The sequence below is a fragment of the Manacus candei genome, unplaced genomic scaffold, assembly GCF_025592945.1.
Source record: "Manacus candei isolate 608988 ecotype Guabito, Panama unplaced genomic scaffold, ASM2559294v1 h1tg000040l, whole genome shotgun sequence".
Lineage (NCBI taxonomy): Eukaryota > Metazoa > Chordata > Aves > Passeriformes > Pipridae > Manacus > Manacus candei.
In genome coordinates, this window is record NW_026138088.1 from 631,043 (window position 1) to 647,325 (window position 16,283).

The following is a 16,283-nucleotide window of genomic DNA, read 5'->3' on the forward strand; positions in this document are numbered from 1 at the left end:
TATTTAAGGCAGGTGTTTCAGCTCCAAAATGAACACATGCAGCTAAGTCCTCTGTGTTTTTCACTGAGGGGAACTGCAAGCGTATTTCAAGACCTAGAGAGAGACATTAGAACAGAAAGAGAAGTCAGGCAGTAAGAGATTTTGAGAGGGTGCGTGGTTTGACTATTAAAAATGAACAGAGTCGAGCATTATGCATTTTCCAACGATGTTTATTTGTTTCCTGTAGCCCACAGACACAGTTGGATCTGGCAACAGAGCAGATTCTTCTTTTCCTTAAAGTGTCCACGTGACATTAAGCCCAGGCTAACACTGTTGTCAAAGGCATTTAGGGAGGGAGTGGCAGAAGCAACGGGAGGTGCTGGGAGGAGGCTGGAGAGCAAGGCATGAGGGCAGGAAGCACCTTCCATCCCACTGCCACAGCAGAGACAGCGTGCAGATACACATAAAATCAGTTTGCTCATCTATACCAGACAAATACAGCACCATGCAACACAATCTGCAGCTGGAAGTGGGTGGAGAGCAGGATATGGGTAGTTATTGCAGTCTGCTTGAAGGGAGCAGCCTGGGGAGCAACCAGGTGGCAGCAGCTCACACACAAGCTCCCAAGAGGCATTTGCTTGCTGAAGGGAACCAGGATTTTCAGGATGCATCTACTGGGACAGACCTCTCCCTTGGAGCCAGATCCACTCTGCTGCATTTCAAATGGAGTTCAGGTATCTAAAATACCACGTAAAGAGACATCTGTCTGCTTTCTTCACAGGAGGTCAACTACCACGGTGTCTCATCAAGGTGCCTTCCCAGGGTGCTTTCCCTCCCAGCTCTGGCCCAGTCCTGCACCTTCCATGGCACCTGCTGTCCAGCCTCGCAGAGGGCAGCACCACCTCAAACATCTTTTCTCTTCTGAAGAAAGATCAGAAGAACACCTCCTCCGGATCGCAATCCCCCCTCCTCCCTCCAACCCAGGTCCCACACAGCCCTCACCCCACACCATGTGTGCTGTACAGCTGCACAAAGGCACAGGGTTGTGGCTACAGGCTGTGGGTACAGGAAGGTGGCACACAGACAGCATCGCTCCCTTTCCCTTTGTTTCTCCCAGTCACAGACCTTCCAGCACCTCAATACTCCTCTGCCAAGTGCTTCCTTCATCCCAAGCAACCTGCACAGCAGCAGCCAACCCAGAAGTCTCCACAGTGCAGGGCAACTTGTGCACCCCCATTTGCAGCTGGGACCTTTCCTCAGCCCTAGAGACTGAGAAAAAGGCTTTGGAAAGGCAGGCTGGCTCCCGCAGCCAGCACCTCGCCTCAGCCAGTTCCTGTACAAAATGGACAACACACACACACGATTTACAGCCTGTTTTTCACATGATGGAGCAGCTCTTGGCTCGGTCTTTCCTGATCTCCGTGTCACTCAGTAAGTCTGTCCTGCCAGGCATCTGTGACACCCGCTTCAGTCCCCGTTTGGAGTTGCTGCGCTTCAAGTTCTTGTGCACCCTGTTGACCGAGGCCAGAGTGGTCACGTGGAACACGTCCCGCACGCTGTTCTCCGAGACCTTGGAGGAGCACTCTGCGTAGGCCACTGCCCCAATCTGCCGTGCCAGCGCACTGCCCTGCAGTCCAGAGAGAGCAGGAGGAAGAGGAAGCAAGGTTAAGACACGGGTGCTCTGCAAGGAGCATCCTCCCTCACGGCCGGCAACCCTGCCTGCGCTGGCAGCCCTGCCAGAGCACTGTGGCACCACCAGCACAGCTCTCACAGTGGTTCCTCAGCACCTGTAAACACAGTGCAAGCCTCTGTGAGAGCTCCAGAGGTGAGGGCGGCCTCCTGAGCAGACAGTGCTGCCAAGCACTGGGCCCTGGGTCAGTGGCACTTTCTCATTCACACGATGCCACCCCTGCAGCTGAGACACCTGGGCAATCCCTCTCACCTGGACAGTCACCTGCTCTGTGCAACACAGAGCCAGGCACAGCAGCCCAGGGCTCAGCCACCCCTGCACCACAGAGACCGGGTCTGTTGCCAGCCTGGAGACACCACTGGGTCCACTGGTGGCCAGCAGCAGCAGCCCCTCAGCCCTTCCAGCTCCAGCTTCCTCCCTCCCAGCAGTTTTTCCCCAACACAGAACCTGAGTAGGAGGGTCACTGGGGGAAGAGCTATACTGAAGTAGGAGATGCAGAAGCCCACACTCCCCTCTAGCCAGTCCAGCTTGTCAAATCAGGCATCTCCACCCTCTCTGAGGAATGACTTTTTGGCTACTAAGCAGGAGGCTGCTCAGCAGAGCATCGGGAATAAGTCAGGGTCTGCCAGTGTTGGGGACAAGAGTGCTGTCAGCATCAGCAGCTCTGAGGTCGTGAGCCACAATCAAACCTGCTGCAGACCAAGACCTGGGTACTGTGGGTCGTGGAGCCCCTGTCTCTCCTCCCTGATCCACGTGGAGTCCTGCCCAAACCCACCTGCTCATGTGTCACAGGGATGAGGCGCTGCTTGGAAAGCTCCCGGAGCGTGTTGAGGTCTGTCCTCATGTCCAGCTTGCAGCCAACCAGCACAATCTTCGCGTTGGGGCAGAACTCCTGCGTCTCCCCTTGCCACTGCAGAGGAAACAAGAGGCTCTGCTGTGTATGATTTTCCAAACTGGGGGGGGGGGGTCACAACTGTTCAGACACCGATCAGCTCACCAGGGCACTTTAATGACTGCCACAGACAAGGATGGGAATGGTCAGAGGGCCTCTTTATGCTCACTTGTTGCAGATTATGCTCTGCAAACCTCTTTGATCCAAGCTGCATCCCCTGGGCAAGGCTATGGGAGGCCAGTCCTGGCTGTGGCAAAATAACGACCACACAATCTGGTGCACAGATCTGGGACCCCAAGGGTCAACAAAGCCAGCAGGGAGCTCTTTGCACAGCACACACACTATTTGTTTACTACTGGGAACCACATGTTAAAGACATTATGATATTCAGAGTGTAGGTATAGCCAGAATTGAAGAAATAAAGAATTGAAGCAAAGGAAGGAGAAGACCAGGGTAAAAATCCATGTCCTTCACACAAATGGTTCATTTCAGAGCTCCCAGAATGAATGCCTGATGTCAGCTGTGTCTGCAGCAGTAAATAAATCCATCACCTGTGACCTCCCCCTGGGGAGAACCTGTACAGCCCCATCAGCATGTCAACACCCTGGTTACTTATCTAGTAGTTCTGAAGTAGGAAGCAGATAACAGAGATTACCCCTGGCTAAAGATGCTACTTGGAATTAGCAGTTTCCTGCTGAGCTAACTGATGGTTGAGCATATACTCTGGGCAATCAGAAGAAGACAGAAAACCAAGTGTCCACAACCTGGTGGGGAAGTGCCAAGAACAACCCAGGTTTCATTCAACCAGTATCAGACCAAAGCAACTACAAAATATGGAAAATTTTTATTTTCTACCAAGAGATGGGCTCAGGTATCTTCAGGTATTTGCTTGACAGGGACATTTTTTCCCCAGGACTCAGGCACCTCCAGCCCCTGGGCAGCAAGGGCTGCACAGATCTCTGGTGCCTCAGCCACAGAGCACCAAGGGCCAACGAGGAGCAGATGCAGTTCTTTTGGAGCTGAAATTCAAGCATCCTGATTTACATGAAGGGTTTGAGCTACAGGGTCTGTTCACACCTGGCAGAGGTCCTAGCTGTCTACAGTAACACAGGGCTCCTTGGTCTCTGGAGAGAGCTGGGATGCTTTTTCCACATGACTGACAGCTCTGGGAGCCCAAGATCTGCTGTGCTATCAAGACTTGCCAGAATAAAGGCACCACCCCATGAAAACCTTCTCTGTATGAAAGGAAGAGTTGCTTGTTTGCATTCCCTCAGATGGCTGTCCCTTCAACTGTACATGCTGTACAGCAGCCCAGGCATCAAAAGGGCAGCAATAATAAAGATTTCCTCTGCTGAATTAGTATTTTTGCCTGAGGCTTGAACAGCCTGATATCACAAGCTAAAACCCATTTCAACTTCATGGTATCTTAGGAATTTTCCTCACCTCCATAAGGCTGTGAGCCTGCACCAAAGGAAACACGGCACTTAAGAAATCCCCTGGGATTTAGGGTTTATTTTAAGTTACCATATCAAAAAGACATTCCCTAACAGCACTCAAAGTGCCTGTGAGGCTGCACAGAGAAGGCTATGCACCAAGCAGGGTGGACTCACAAGAAGAGTGTGCAGAGAGACATAAATAACTCCCAACCCCAGCTAATTATTGAGGGGTTTGCATCTCATTAAGGTGCAAGTGATTCGCTTGCATTATTATTCTGCTGACTCCCAAGCTGAGCAGTGAATTCCTTCAGTCCACATGAAACACCCTCCCTTCCACCCAGCCTGCTCAGTACCCAGGACCTGCTCTGGAAGCCAACACTGAGCCATTGACCGAGTTATCAGAAGGGTCTTTGTCCCCTCACCAAGACACTCCTGAGACAAAGACCCACTTCTCAGGCCTCCCAGCCGCTGAGTAAGAGCCACTTGCTTCTGCACAACATTTGGCAAAATGTGGGGAGGCCAAGAGGGCACCCAGTACAATGTGACATGTTCAGGCTGTGGCCAGTCCAGCCTTGGCAGCCTGGGGCTCTCTGAGGAGAACAGCCACGGGAACCACTGTGGTGCTTTTCACGCCTCGGTGTCTCAAAGAGTGTCACAAACGAGACACCAGCCAAGGCTCACCCCTGGGACACAGGATGCAGCTGCCAGATGCTTTGCTGCACAGTGGAACCACAGCTCCCTAAACTTCATGGAAGGAAGCAGGGTACAGCCAGGACCAAGGGATGCAAGAGACCAGAAGGCCATCTCTCCTCTCTCCCCTGAGCAGCATTCTGAGTTGCTCGACTTCATTCCATCTCAGAGGAAAGCCTCATGAAGTGACCCACTGGAGACCAGCCAGTTGTGCTCCTCAGAGGATCCCCAGTCCTGTGGGGCTCTCTGGGACCTGCCAGCTGGAATGTCAGCTTTGCTGAAAGTCACTAACCTGCAGGTCCAAACCCCTCAGCTGCTCCTGCAGAGCGCAGATGGTCAGCTCTGCCGGGGCAGGTGGTGCTCAGGGCCCTGCGCTCCAGGCCAGTGGCATTGTGCCATCTCATGTTCATTCACGGGCTTGAAATTCAGTGCCACAGCTCATTATTTCTGTTGTCAAGCTATAGAGAACTGATTGCTGTCTTTCTTACTGTGCAGATGCTGAACTGAAGGGAGAACCAAAAAACTGAGCACTCTGCTTGCTTGGAAACAGGCACCAGGGGCCACTTCTCAGCTGCTGCAGGCAATGCACAGTCACTGGTGGTGACAAGATCCAAAACACCTTCCAAGGTCTTCATGAAAAAAACAGAACAAATGCCCTACATTTCTCTCTGTCCCCACATTTGTATGTGTGAATACAGACAGACCTCACACACATGCTGCAAGCCACCATGAGCTTCACCATTCACTGGGCTCCTTTCAAATGGAAATATCTTGCATTCTGCACAGATCACGTAGAGATGGTGGCAGCAGCAGCAGCTGACCATCCTCCTCTGAGCACACAGACTCCAGCCAAGGCTTGGGCACAGGGCCAGAGCTTTGAGCCTTGATGGGGAGCGGGGACCCCGGGGTGGCTCCACGAGCTGCTGCAGAGGGCACAGGGGCACAGGGCACTCACTGGCCAGAGGGCACGGGGCACTCACCTTCTTCAGCACACTGTCCAGGGTCTCCGGGCGGCTGATGTCGAAGCAGATGAGCACAGCATCCGAGTCGGGGTAGGCCAGGGGACGGACGTTGTCATAGTACGCTGAGCCTGCGGAGAGCAGCGGGAGGAGTGGGGTGAGCAGGATGTTAACCCAACTTTTAGACCAGTGGCAGACATCATAAGGTTTAGAGGAGTTTGATTCGCAGAGGATTTGGTTCCTTTGTTTAGGCACGGAAGTCAGAGGGTTTGTCCTTGTGTGCTTGTATTTAGCTCTTTACAGAGAGAAAAAGCAAGTTTTGCATCCCTCTCCCAGCCTAGTGAGCATCTGGCAAGGCTGTGTGGAGCTGCACTGCCGGGGGATGTTGCTCACACAGGAAGGAGCTCGGGACACACCTTACTCACCACTCACTCCTGGATTCCATCACTTGTCATGCTGGTGCTGCACCACTAACAGTGGAAAGGTGCAGCTGAGAGAGGACAGGAAATGCTGCTGCTATTTTTTATCCTCTCTTGCTATCTTTATACAGGAGAGCCTGCTCACGTAGATTATGAGAATTTAAGACAGGTAAAAATGAATTGCCTTTCTCTCTGGATTTGTGCTGGAAAAAGCCAGACAGCTTCTTTTTGATATATAGAAGAAGTGACAGGATTTGGTGAAGAGTCCATAAATGGAAGGGGATGATTCTGCGTTCTGCTGGAATTCTGTGAGCAGGCAGAGCCCAGCCTGAATCCTGCACACCTTCTACTGCACACACATGCGCCTGCACACACCTTCAGTGCAAATTTCAGGCATTAAAGTCGTTGTGCCATAGGGGTGTTATTCGCAGTGCATTCTGTCGGTGCCTCAGCAAACAGCCATGGAGCAATCAGCTCAATGCAGCCGATTGCCCTCTGCTCCTTAGAAACACTGTTTCGGTTTCATATTTGTCTTTGCAATGGCTTAAACTTCCCGGAGGGATGAGCAGCAGTTGTTTGTTTATGAAAAGGGTCAGCAGAGACACCAGAGTCCTTGTTGAATCTGCTTCCTCCCAAAGCAGGATCGCCCACCCGAGGCCGAGGGAGCAGGATGCGCTTCCTGCCGCAGCCCCTCAGGATGCCCAGACCCAGCATTTTCCCACACCGAGGGGAGGGTGGAGCACCCAGCCCGGGTGTCGGGCAGCTCCCTGATGGAGTCCGGCACCTGATGAATTATGGATGATGGTGGCTTATGTTTCCGGGACAATGGGAATCTGCGTGGGAGGAGAATGGGCTGATTCTGCACAGGAGCTCTGCCCCTTGGTCCTGCACAGGGGGCTCCCGGCTGAGGTACAACAGCCCCCTTGCACAGCACTGCACAGCCGGTGCTCTGCAAACACCCCAAATCCCTCTGCAAGACTCAGCCTGGGGAGCACAGCTATGACCACTCCTGCCTCTGCCCAGAGCCCACACGGGGCGGGCTGAGGGCTATGTGGAATCTTCCCAGACCCTGCCCAGTGCCAGAGACTGGCCACTCACTCTCCCCTTGCCACCGGCTCAGAGCACAGCACCAGCAGCAGCCACCAACAGCAGAGCTCGGGGGCTCTGAGCAGCACAGCCCCCACCATTCCCACACAGCCAGAGGCAGATGCCCTGGATTAAATCTGCAATAGGATTCCCAGCAAAATTGGCTACAGGTATCTCTAGCTTTTATAGCCAGCCCACAGGAGCAAAAGCACCTGCCCCCCCTGCTCCGGTCCTGGAGAGATGTGTCTCTGTCCCTGCCAAGTCATCGGGAAGGAAGCAGTTGCGATCAGCACAGCAGAAACGGACCCTGATCTCTGCAGAGCCCAGCCCTCTTCCTAGAGGGAAAGTCACGCTCCCCGATGGAAAGCAGCCAGTCCCTGCGGCACCTCGGACAGCTCTGGGGACGGGGATGCCGCACGGGGTGGCACGGAGGGCTTTCTGACCTGGCCGCAGGCTCAGGCTGCTGCAGGTCACAGCTGGCAGAGCCGGTGCCATGCGCTGCTCCCTCTGGTGCCCCGAGATGACCCGGTCCCGCCGGGCACGAGCAGCTCTGACAGGCAGCACCAAGCGCAGGAGTGCTGAGCTCCCCTTTGAATGCGGATTTCAGTCATGTGCTTGGTGTGGGCTGAGGGGATGAGATGGGAAAGCCAGCGCTGATCCACATGCTTGAATGAGTCAGGTCCTTTATCTGAGCCGTGCCCTCTCCCCCATGCACACAGGGGTGTCTGCCTCCAGACAGGGGCCCTGGCACTGGAGGAAAGCGTTCCCACACACATCCTCTCCCTTCGGCTTCTCTGTTTTACATAAACACTTCAGATAAATCTACCCCCTCCCAGCCAAGGAATGCTCCTTTTGTAGAGGTGGTTTTGGCTCGTTCAGCACAGACATTGCCACAGCAAACTGTATCATAGCAACCTGCTGCTCCTCAGCAGCAAGCCAGCCCCTTGGCAGACAGCCAGCATCGCTGGTGCAGCCCCCCATTATCCCACAAGACCACCTCTGTCCCATCCTCGTGCCCAGAATCACACTCTTACCACTTGTGATCACAGAAGGAAAGATCCCCATGCTGGTGGGAGAAGCCGAGGGAAGGGAAGCATGAGGCAAACAACCTTATCTTCTTAATGAGATCAAAATTTGCTTCACATTCATTAACTTTTTGCTCCAACTCCAAAGAGCAGGAGTCGCCCCTGGCACCTCCACTCAGCTCAGAGCAGCACTCCCAGCTGTGGCACCAGCAGCTTCTGCCCACCCCAGGACACTGATGGGGGGGGACCCATGGTCAGTGCTGCCCTGTGGGGCAGGAGAGTTGCATTGCTCCCAGACAAGGCAATCCCCAGCTTGCTCTGGAGGTGACTCTACTGAATCAGGGAATTCTTTTTGGGTGATTATTAGTCTTCTAGTTTTTGCATCTATTGCTTTTTCATTGCATGCAACAATTAAAAAAAATAATAAACAAACAAAAAAACCAACAACAAAACATAAAAGCCTCAGTGCCTTCAACTCTAGCTCTTCTGAGCACCTTTCATATACTCCAGCAGGACACTCCAGAGACTCACAGTCTGGCACTTCCGAACACACACACACACACGCCCAACTCTGGTGTGTCTGCAGATTCAGCTTTCCTCTACTGCATGAGTCATTCTCCCACTTGGCACCCAGGTCTGCAACAAACAGGACCTATGTGCATCTGCTCATGATTAAAGAAGGAAAACTGGAGCAAGCCAAAAAAACAGCTTAAAAATAAAGTCCACGCAGTTGTCTGAAATTCAGAGGTGTCTACAGCCATGAGCAGCTCCTCTTTCTCCTTGGCTGGCAGCCCCTGGAATGCCTGGCACTGCAGCTCAGAGATGCCACTCTTGGGCAGGGGACTGAATGCTGTTTCATCTATACCAATATTGTGCTGATCTTCACTTGTTCCTTATTAGCTGTTCTAGAGATAATGAGCCCCCTCCCATGGGCACCCTCCATCCAACAACAGGACATTACAAACCAGGAGAGCCAGTGTGCATCCAGAGCCACGATCTGCTCTGCAAGGGGCTCCTGCAGCCCTGGCCAGCTCTGGCTTGAAACAGAGACGAGCACTGCCCAGACCTAAATTTCTCAGCAGCACATTTGTCTTGGAGGGCTCACTGTAAACCCTCCCCATAGAGCCAGCAGTGCTGCAGCACTTGCTGCTTTCTGCAGGGACAGAGGATGTCTGCTCTGCCAGACAGATCCCACCGACAGCCCAGCCAAGCTCTGGGCAGGAGGACAAAGCTGCCAAAGCAGGGCCAAGCCATAAACCCCACAACTTCTACAAGCTTCTTTCCTGGCTGGACTTTGACATTTCTCTTGCTCATGCAAAGCTCTGTGAAGTACAGGAAAGCAGGAAACTGCTCCATGACATGAAACAAGTAATTGTCTAAAAAGTGCAAGACTGATCAACAGCTTGGCCAATTAACCTCTGCTCCTAATTCTTACAATGCACATACAAAAACTAGTGAATTACTGAAGAGCCCAGGTGACATACCTTCAGGATGGACATAATCAGGATGAAGGGAATTATATTTACATGGGCTGAGGTGGCATTTCTGGGCCTCTCTCCAGATCTTATTACTGGAAACCTGCCCCTCAGGAGGAGGCTGTTCTGCTGGATTTACCAGTGGAAGAATCTCCAGCTCAGACAGGCACAGGGGTGCTTCTGCCTCATCCCAATCCTGTGTCCTGTCTCACACATGCAGCTACCAGAGGTCCAGAGGAGCTTGCTCAGATGCAAACCTCCCTCCAGCAACTGTGAGGAAGCTCTGAAAGCTCCCTGTAGAAGTCCCTGCTGGCTCCAGAGGGAGCATCACAGAGTGTCTGGAGTGGGAGGGCTGGGTCTGCAGATGCAGCCAAGGAGCTCACCAGACTTTTCAAAATCATGCCTGCAGCAGCTGACAAGGGAGACAAATGGGAGTCAGAAGTCCCTTCCTGGCACTCTCACCATGTCACAAGGGCAGCTGGCATTGCCACAACCTGCCTGTCATCCTTTCTATGGGGTACAACAAGGACTAGGAGTGGCAAGAGCTTCCTGCAGCACAGCCAGCACACATTCTGCCTTTGGGGAGCACCATCCCTCAGCCTGAGGGCGGAACAGTGCAATTATCTTGATGCAATGCTGCAAATTCAGGTTTGCTGTGCACAGGCATTAGATCCCTCCCTGACTGCTTGGCTGCCAGATAAGGTTTCTCCCCACTGGGAAGGCTGGACCTGTACACTTGTGAAGTTTAATGGGTTGGAGGTTTCAGAATCTGGAGCAAAGGGGACAGGGGGAGCTGTCCTTGCCACAAGAGAGAACAGATCACCTCCAGGCTGTGGGAAAGGGGTCTGCACCAGAGCTGGGAACAAACTCACCCTGCAGAATGCCCTTCCTTGTCTACAAGGTCACAGCAGCCAGCAGGGTCATCTGGTTGTCACTAATGGCCCTGTTCCCCAGCACCTCATAACTCCCAGGACACTCCATGGTCCTGCAGAGGCTGAGCCTCTCGGATCCGTAGGGGACAAAGGATAGATGCTGCCACAGAGCATGCTGCCTTTGCTGCAGAAGTAACCTCCATCCCTGAGTCCCACAGCATTGCAGCACCCCTACACGATGCACAGCTCAGCAAGATGATCCTCCTGGGCACTATCCTGCCCTGCCATGGCTTCTCAGGTCCATCCTCCACCCACTCCAGATAAGCATTTCTGCTGCAACCCTTTAAAACTTCTGTCTGACTGGTTATTGACCTGCCTGAGAATGTGACCCAGCTGCATGTATTTTTAGGCTTAACTATGTATTAGTGCTGAGGCACAACACAAGTATGCTGGTTTCAGGCTCCCAGTCTCAACAGGAAGGATGGGAGGAGCTACTTTGGTATGGAAAGGGCAGCTCCACATTTTGTCTCTGCCTCAGACTGCAAGTGGCATTGAACTCTTTCTGAGACAGAACTTGCCCTTACTCTTTAGAAGAAGCAGCCATGGCAATCCTGGAGCTGCACCCTGGGAATCCAGGCACAGACAGCCACAGCATCCATGGAGATGCCATTGCTAAACTCAGTCCCTTTCAGCTCCCTAATCTCATCAACATTCCTCAGTAGTTCCCCTAAAGAAAGATCTGTTATCACAGCCTGTGGGTTCCCACACAGGCCATTCCAAGGCAGACTGTTTGCCGAGGAAAGGCAAAGAGGGAGGCGGAGGGGGATTTGCAATTCACAGCGTTATTCTTGTCTTGAAAGCGCATCTGCTGAAGAGACAGCGGCTGCTGTGGAAGGCTGGCAGCCACACAGCTCCTCTGCTGCGAGCTGCAGCACAGAGCAGGGCACAGGGCACTGCTGGACCTGTGCAGGTTGTGGCAGACACTGCAGCTCTCGGCCACGCTGCATCCTGATGGCCCACAAAGGACAGAGAAGTCCTCTCCAGCAGCTTTCCATGGCAACAGTGACCTTGTGCAAGGCACAATGCCAGGCTGGGCCTCCCACTGAGCGCTGGAAAAGATGCTCCTACCAGAAGCAGGCAGCTCTACTCCGCAGCAGCATCTGCAGCAGCAAAAGATGAACCAAGCAGCTCAATGACCTCAGGTCCCTCACTGCTCTGCCTGCCTGCACTTTGAGGCCACAGACACAGCAGGCAGGCAGAGCCTCCCAGCATAGGGGGGTGAACCAAAAACAAAGAACTGAGTCCAGGCTGCAAGGCACAGAGTAGCTTCCTCTCCAGTATTATTGGAAACAGAACAAAAAGTCCACCTGGGTTCAGGCCAAAGCCTCAGACCTGCCAGCACCAGTGCCATGGTACTGTGGCTTTGGAGAGGCATTGGGCAGCAGCATTGCCTGAGCCCATGACTCCCCTTGCTCACAGTCAGTGCTTGGGAAGGAGCTCTGCAGAATAAGCAGGGCATTGAGTCAGTCCAGTGTAGGCAGAAGGTTCACTGGCAGTGCCAGAGTCACGGTAGGAATGCTCCAAGTGCTGGTCCCTGGGAAGCAGGTCAGCTGTTGCCAAAGGCTCTCACTGCCAGAGACCTGCTGAGCACTGCAGTGGCTCCACTCTGGGCATGAGATTTCCCAGAGCTGGGCAGACCCATGGACCCTCCCTGATCCCACAGGGAACATTGCTGAGGAAAACCTCCCTGCCCAGTGCATGCCCAGGGGTAACAGCACTCCCTCTCACACCCAACACGCCAAAACGAAACTCGCCCACTCCTTGCAGAGCATGGCTAATGATCACAAACCATCTGCCCTTCTCCACCTGCCACAAGGAACAAAGCTCTTCCTGATGGGTCCAGGGCACCAGCACTGCAGGTCTGGGAGGCACCCAGCCCTTTGGGAACAGCACTCCCAAGCCATCAGGCATCCAGCTGAACAGGAGTTTCCCCCACCACAAGATACCGTCGCCGCGCAGAAGAGTTGTTTCTGTGGCAAGCACGTTCAGCCAACAGGTAGCAAAAAGAATTTGCCAGAACAGGAGCATGAAGAGCAGCAAAGCACCATGTCCTCCATAAAGCTCACAAGTAGAGGGTGCCAGGGCATGGCCACTCCCCAGAGACGTGTCTACCCCGTACAACTGGCAGGCTCTGCACCCCTTCCCTCGCACACAGGGATGTCAAACTGCTTTTTAACGGAGGCTTTAGCAAACAGTACAGGCTTCCCAGGGGACAGGAGGGATGGGACATCCCTGCCATTCTGTGAAATGGCACCTGAAGCAGTTTTACTCCCACAGTCTATCCCGAGCTGGGACACAAATGGAAAGAAACATAAAATGCAACCAGCACCCTACAGATGTTGGATGAGGGGATTTCCCCCCTAGTCTGTTCCTAGATCTAAGGCACTTGAGACAGTGCAGAGTCCCAGCATTTGCCCTGTTTGAGCAGCACAGGTTTCATCCTCATGAAGGAGTCTCAGTGCTGGAAATTCTCCAGAGTCACCCTCCAGCCTCAGAAAAACTAATCAAGGAACATTTAAAAGACATTTAAAGGAAATCAGATGTCTCAATACAATTTGAGAGCCATTCAGTTCTCCTTCACCTCTGTCTACCCCACGGCAATATTCCTGTAAGGAGAGTTCCTGCCTGCCAGCAGCCAACGTCACAGCCTCTGTTTGCCATTTAACAGGAGGGGCTGGTTCAGCCCAAAAGGCTGCATTTTCCAAGGCACTGCCATCAGCCAGGATGACAGGCCCCAGGGAGCAGACAACATCCTGGGCTGTACAGAAATTACCAGTGGGATGGCTGAGTGGTCAGGTAGACTGCAGCCACTCTCAGTCACCACAAAGGGACTCTTCCAGGCAGAATGCTCTTGCACCACCTCCCACTGCTGAGTGACACTCTGCTCACTCTGTGCAGCTTCCAGAGTCTCCAACCACTTCCTCAACAAAGTACAGGGAGGGGGGAATTCATAAAAGAGTAAAAATGAACAGCCTGCTCCTCTGTCCAGGTCTCTGCTGATTTCTGGGGGAGTTTCAGTTCCAATTACTTATCTAAGAGATGGCAAGTTTTTAAAATAGAAAGGGCATGAGGAGGGGAGCAGTTTCTCAACACCTCCCTTCCCAATCTTGCTGGGATGGAATTTATCATGAACAATAAGCCCCTGCATGCAAAGTGACTTAAAAGAGAGAAGAAGTAGCATAGAGACAAGGGAAAGTACCCTCTGATGCCTGTCACTCTCCATAGGGAGGGCAATGAGCTGCTGCCAGCCCCTTCAGCTCAGCTGGTTCAACTCACTATTGTGCAAAACATCTTTTACCAAAGCTCCCATTTACAAGGGGCTCCAAAGAGCAGCTTGCATTCTACAGCTAAAAGTATCAGTTTGATTACTGAGAAAAATTGCTGTGTAGTGCTTTGCAGGACTGTTTATTAACAACCAGCCCCTTTGTATTCCAAATAAAAGCTGAAACAGAAAGAAATTTATCTGGAAAACTACCTGACGAACTCTATCTACACCAAAGCTGCTAAAAAGGTCTGACATTTTTCATAGCAGAAGAGAGAAAGAATCAAAGTCTCTTTCCTTTTGGCTGTAGAGATAAATATTAGACAAACATATCTTTTGTTGCAAAGAGGAAAAATGAATGCATGACAGCATCAGATGCATGGATCAGACACACATACACAGCTTTAAAGACTTTTCATCACATCTTATTCTTTTAACATTTGTAAGACCAATGCAAATAATTCTGGAGAATTCCTAAAAGGCAGACAATGCCTCAGACATGCTTCCATACCCTCCAAAGGTGAAGTTTTTTATATCAAATAGAGATTCTCAGAGCAAAGCCATTCAGAGCCTAACAAAGATAGCCCACTCTATTCCCTCCCAGAGCTGCAGAAGCCCACGATTTGGAAACCCTCAGCCATGGGGGTGACCAGGCTGTGGGTGTACACAAAGGTGTGCTGGGGTGACACGTGAGGTCGGCCACCCCTCACTCCTGGTGTGCCCTGATCCAGACTCACCCGTTGGAGCAGCTCCAAGGAACCCTCTGCATTGAAGGCCCCCTGGATGGCTTCAGTGTGGCCGTGTCTGAAGGATTTCACACAGACACGTCAGCCCAGCACCATCCACCATGAAACGGCTTCCACGTTGTAGCCACCATTCTGTGCCCCAAGCACAGCTCCCGGTCAAAAGCCAAGAGCCAACGCTGATGAAGCCAACATATCATCCAAAGCTCCAGCCCCAGGAGCTGCCCCAGGAGCCAGAGTCCTTAGGGCTCACATCACAGCACACACAGCGTGCCAGCATAGCTAAAGACCCCTTCTTGTCTCAGGGAAAAAGCAAGGTCTTCTGGATCACAAAGCTCCAGAAAAGACTCAACAAATATATTTTACATGTTTGAACTAGACTTAGTAAAGCCACTACTCTAGGTAGAGCTATGCTGATCCTATAAGCTGTCATTTGGTGAATGCAAAATTACAGCAAGGAATCTGAATAAACAACAGCAAAGAAAGTCCTTGGTCATGTTTTAATTTACTACTGCTCTTGGACACCAAGAGGACTTCATTTGTCATGAGGACTCCAGAAATTACATAAATATGGGGAAAGAGCATCAGGGAGCCCATGATGTACATTCACCAGTAGAACACAGCATTCAGCTGCACTGCCTGTACAAAGGAGTCCAAAGGTAAATTATAAAGTGCATGTGAACTTTGCAGGATGCCAATACTTTCATTAGCTCTGCATCAAGCACTTCACTTGCAACTCGTGCCTCCACAGAAAGACAGACAGCACAAAGTTTGGGACAGGTCTTGGTGGGCCACGACAGCTGCACCCGCAGCTTCACAAAGATCCAAAGCCGAGGACACAAAGAGGCAAAACCAAACTAAGCCAAAAAGACGCCAGAGAACCCCAGGGGCTCTGTGGCAGGGAGCAACGACTGGCCAGGGCACCGCTCCCCAGGTCGAGGGTTCCCTCCTCCAGCAGCACCTTCCCTCCTCCCCGTTCCCCTCCGGCCTCCCTCGCTCCCGGGGCCGGCTCTCTCGTTACTCCTTGTTTCCCTACAGGCAGGTGCAGCACCGCAGAGCCGCGCCGGCTGCGGGACAAGGGACCGGCTGCGGGACGAGGGACCGGCTGCGGGACGAGGGACCGGCTGCGGGACGAGGGACCGGCTGCGGGACGAGGGACCGGCTGCGGGACGAGGGACCGCCCGCCCTGCGCGGCGGCACCAGGGTTGCTCGGGACCGGCCGGGAGGCTCGCAGGCTGCTCGCAGGACGAGAGGGCGCTGCTCCTGCCCCAGCCCCGGCCCGGGGGTTCCGGGAACGGAGAAACCGTCTGTCGGAGGGACGAGGCCGGCCCTGCCGCCCCCCCCCCGCGCAACCCCCGGCCCACCTGAGGTGTCCCACATGTTGAGTTCGGTGCGCTGCTTGTCGATCTCGAAGCTGGCCGTGTAGTTCTCGAAGACGGTGGGCACGTAGCTCTGGGGGACGGAGGGGAGAGCAGAGATGAGGTGAGGTGAGGTGATGCGCGGTGGAGAGCCCGGCCCGCCCGCCCGCCGCCCGCCGCACCTCGGGGTAGCAGTCCTTGGCGAAGACGTGCAGCAGCGCCGTCTTGCCGCACTGCGTGTCCCCCACCACCACGATCTTGCAGCGCGCCAGGTGCCCCTCCATGGTGCGGGGCCGCGCCGCCCGCGCCGCCGCTTTACCGGGTCGGCCCCGGCCTG

The 16,283-nt window shown here is 53.3% G+C and overlaps 1 protein-coding gene across 1 annotated transcript; it reads right to left on the minus strand.

Annotated features, from left to right (window-relative positions):
* Nucleotides 1-292: 292 nt before the first annotated feature.
* On the minus strand, nt 293-16,283 carry RND2 (Rho family GTPase 2). The gene is made up of 5 exons (XM_051794711.1): nt 16,129-16,283; nt 15,953-16,040; nt 5,668-5,777; nt 2,445-2,579; nt 293-1,606 (listed from the first exon to the last, which is right to left on the minus strand). Exons 1-5 carry the CDS (start codon nt 16,228-16,230, stop codon nt 1,358-1,360), a joined length of 684 nt encoding a protein of 227 aa, XP_051650671.1. The 5' UTR covers nt 16,231-16,283; the 3' UTR covers nt 293-1,357.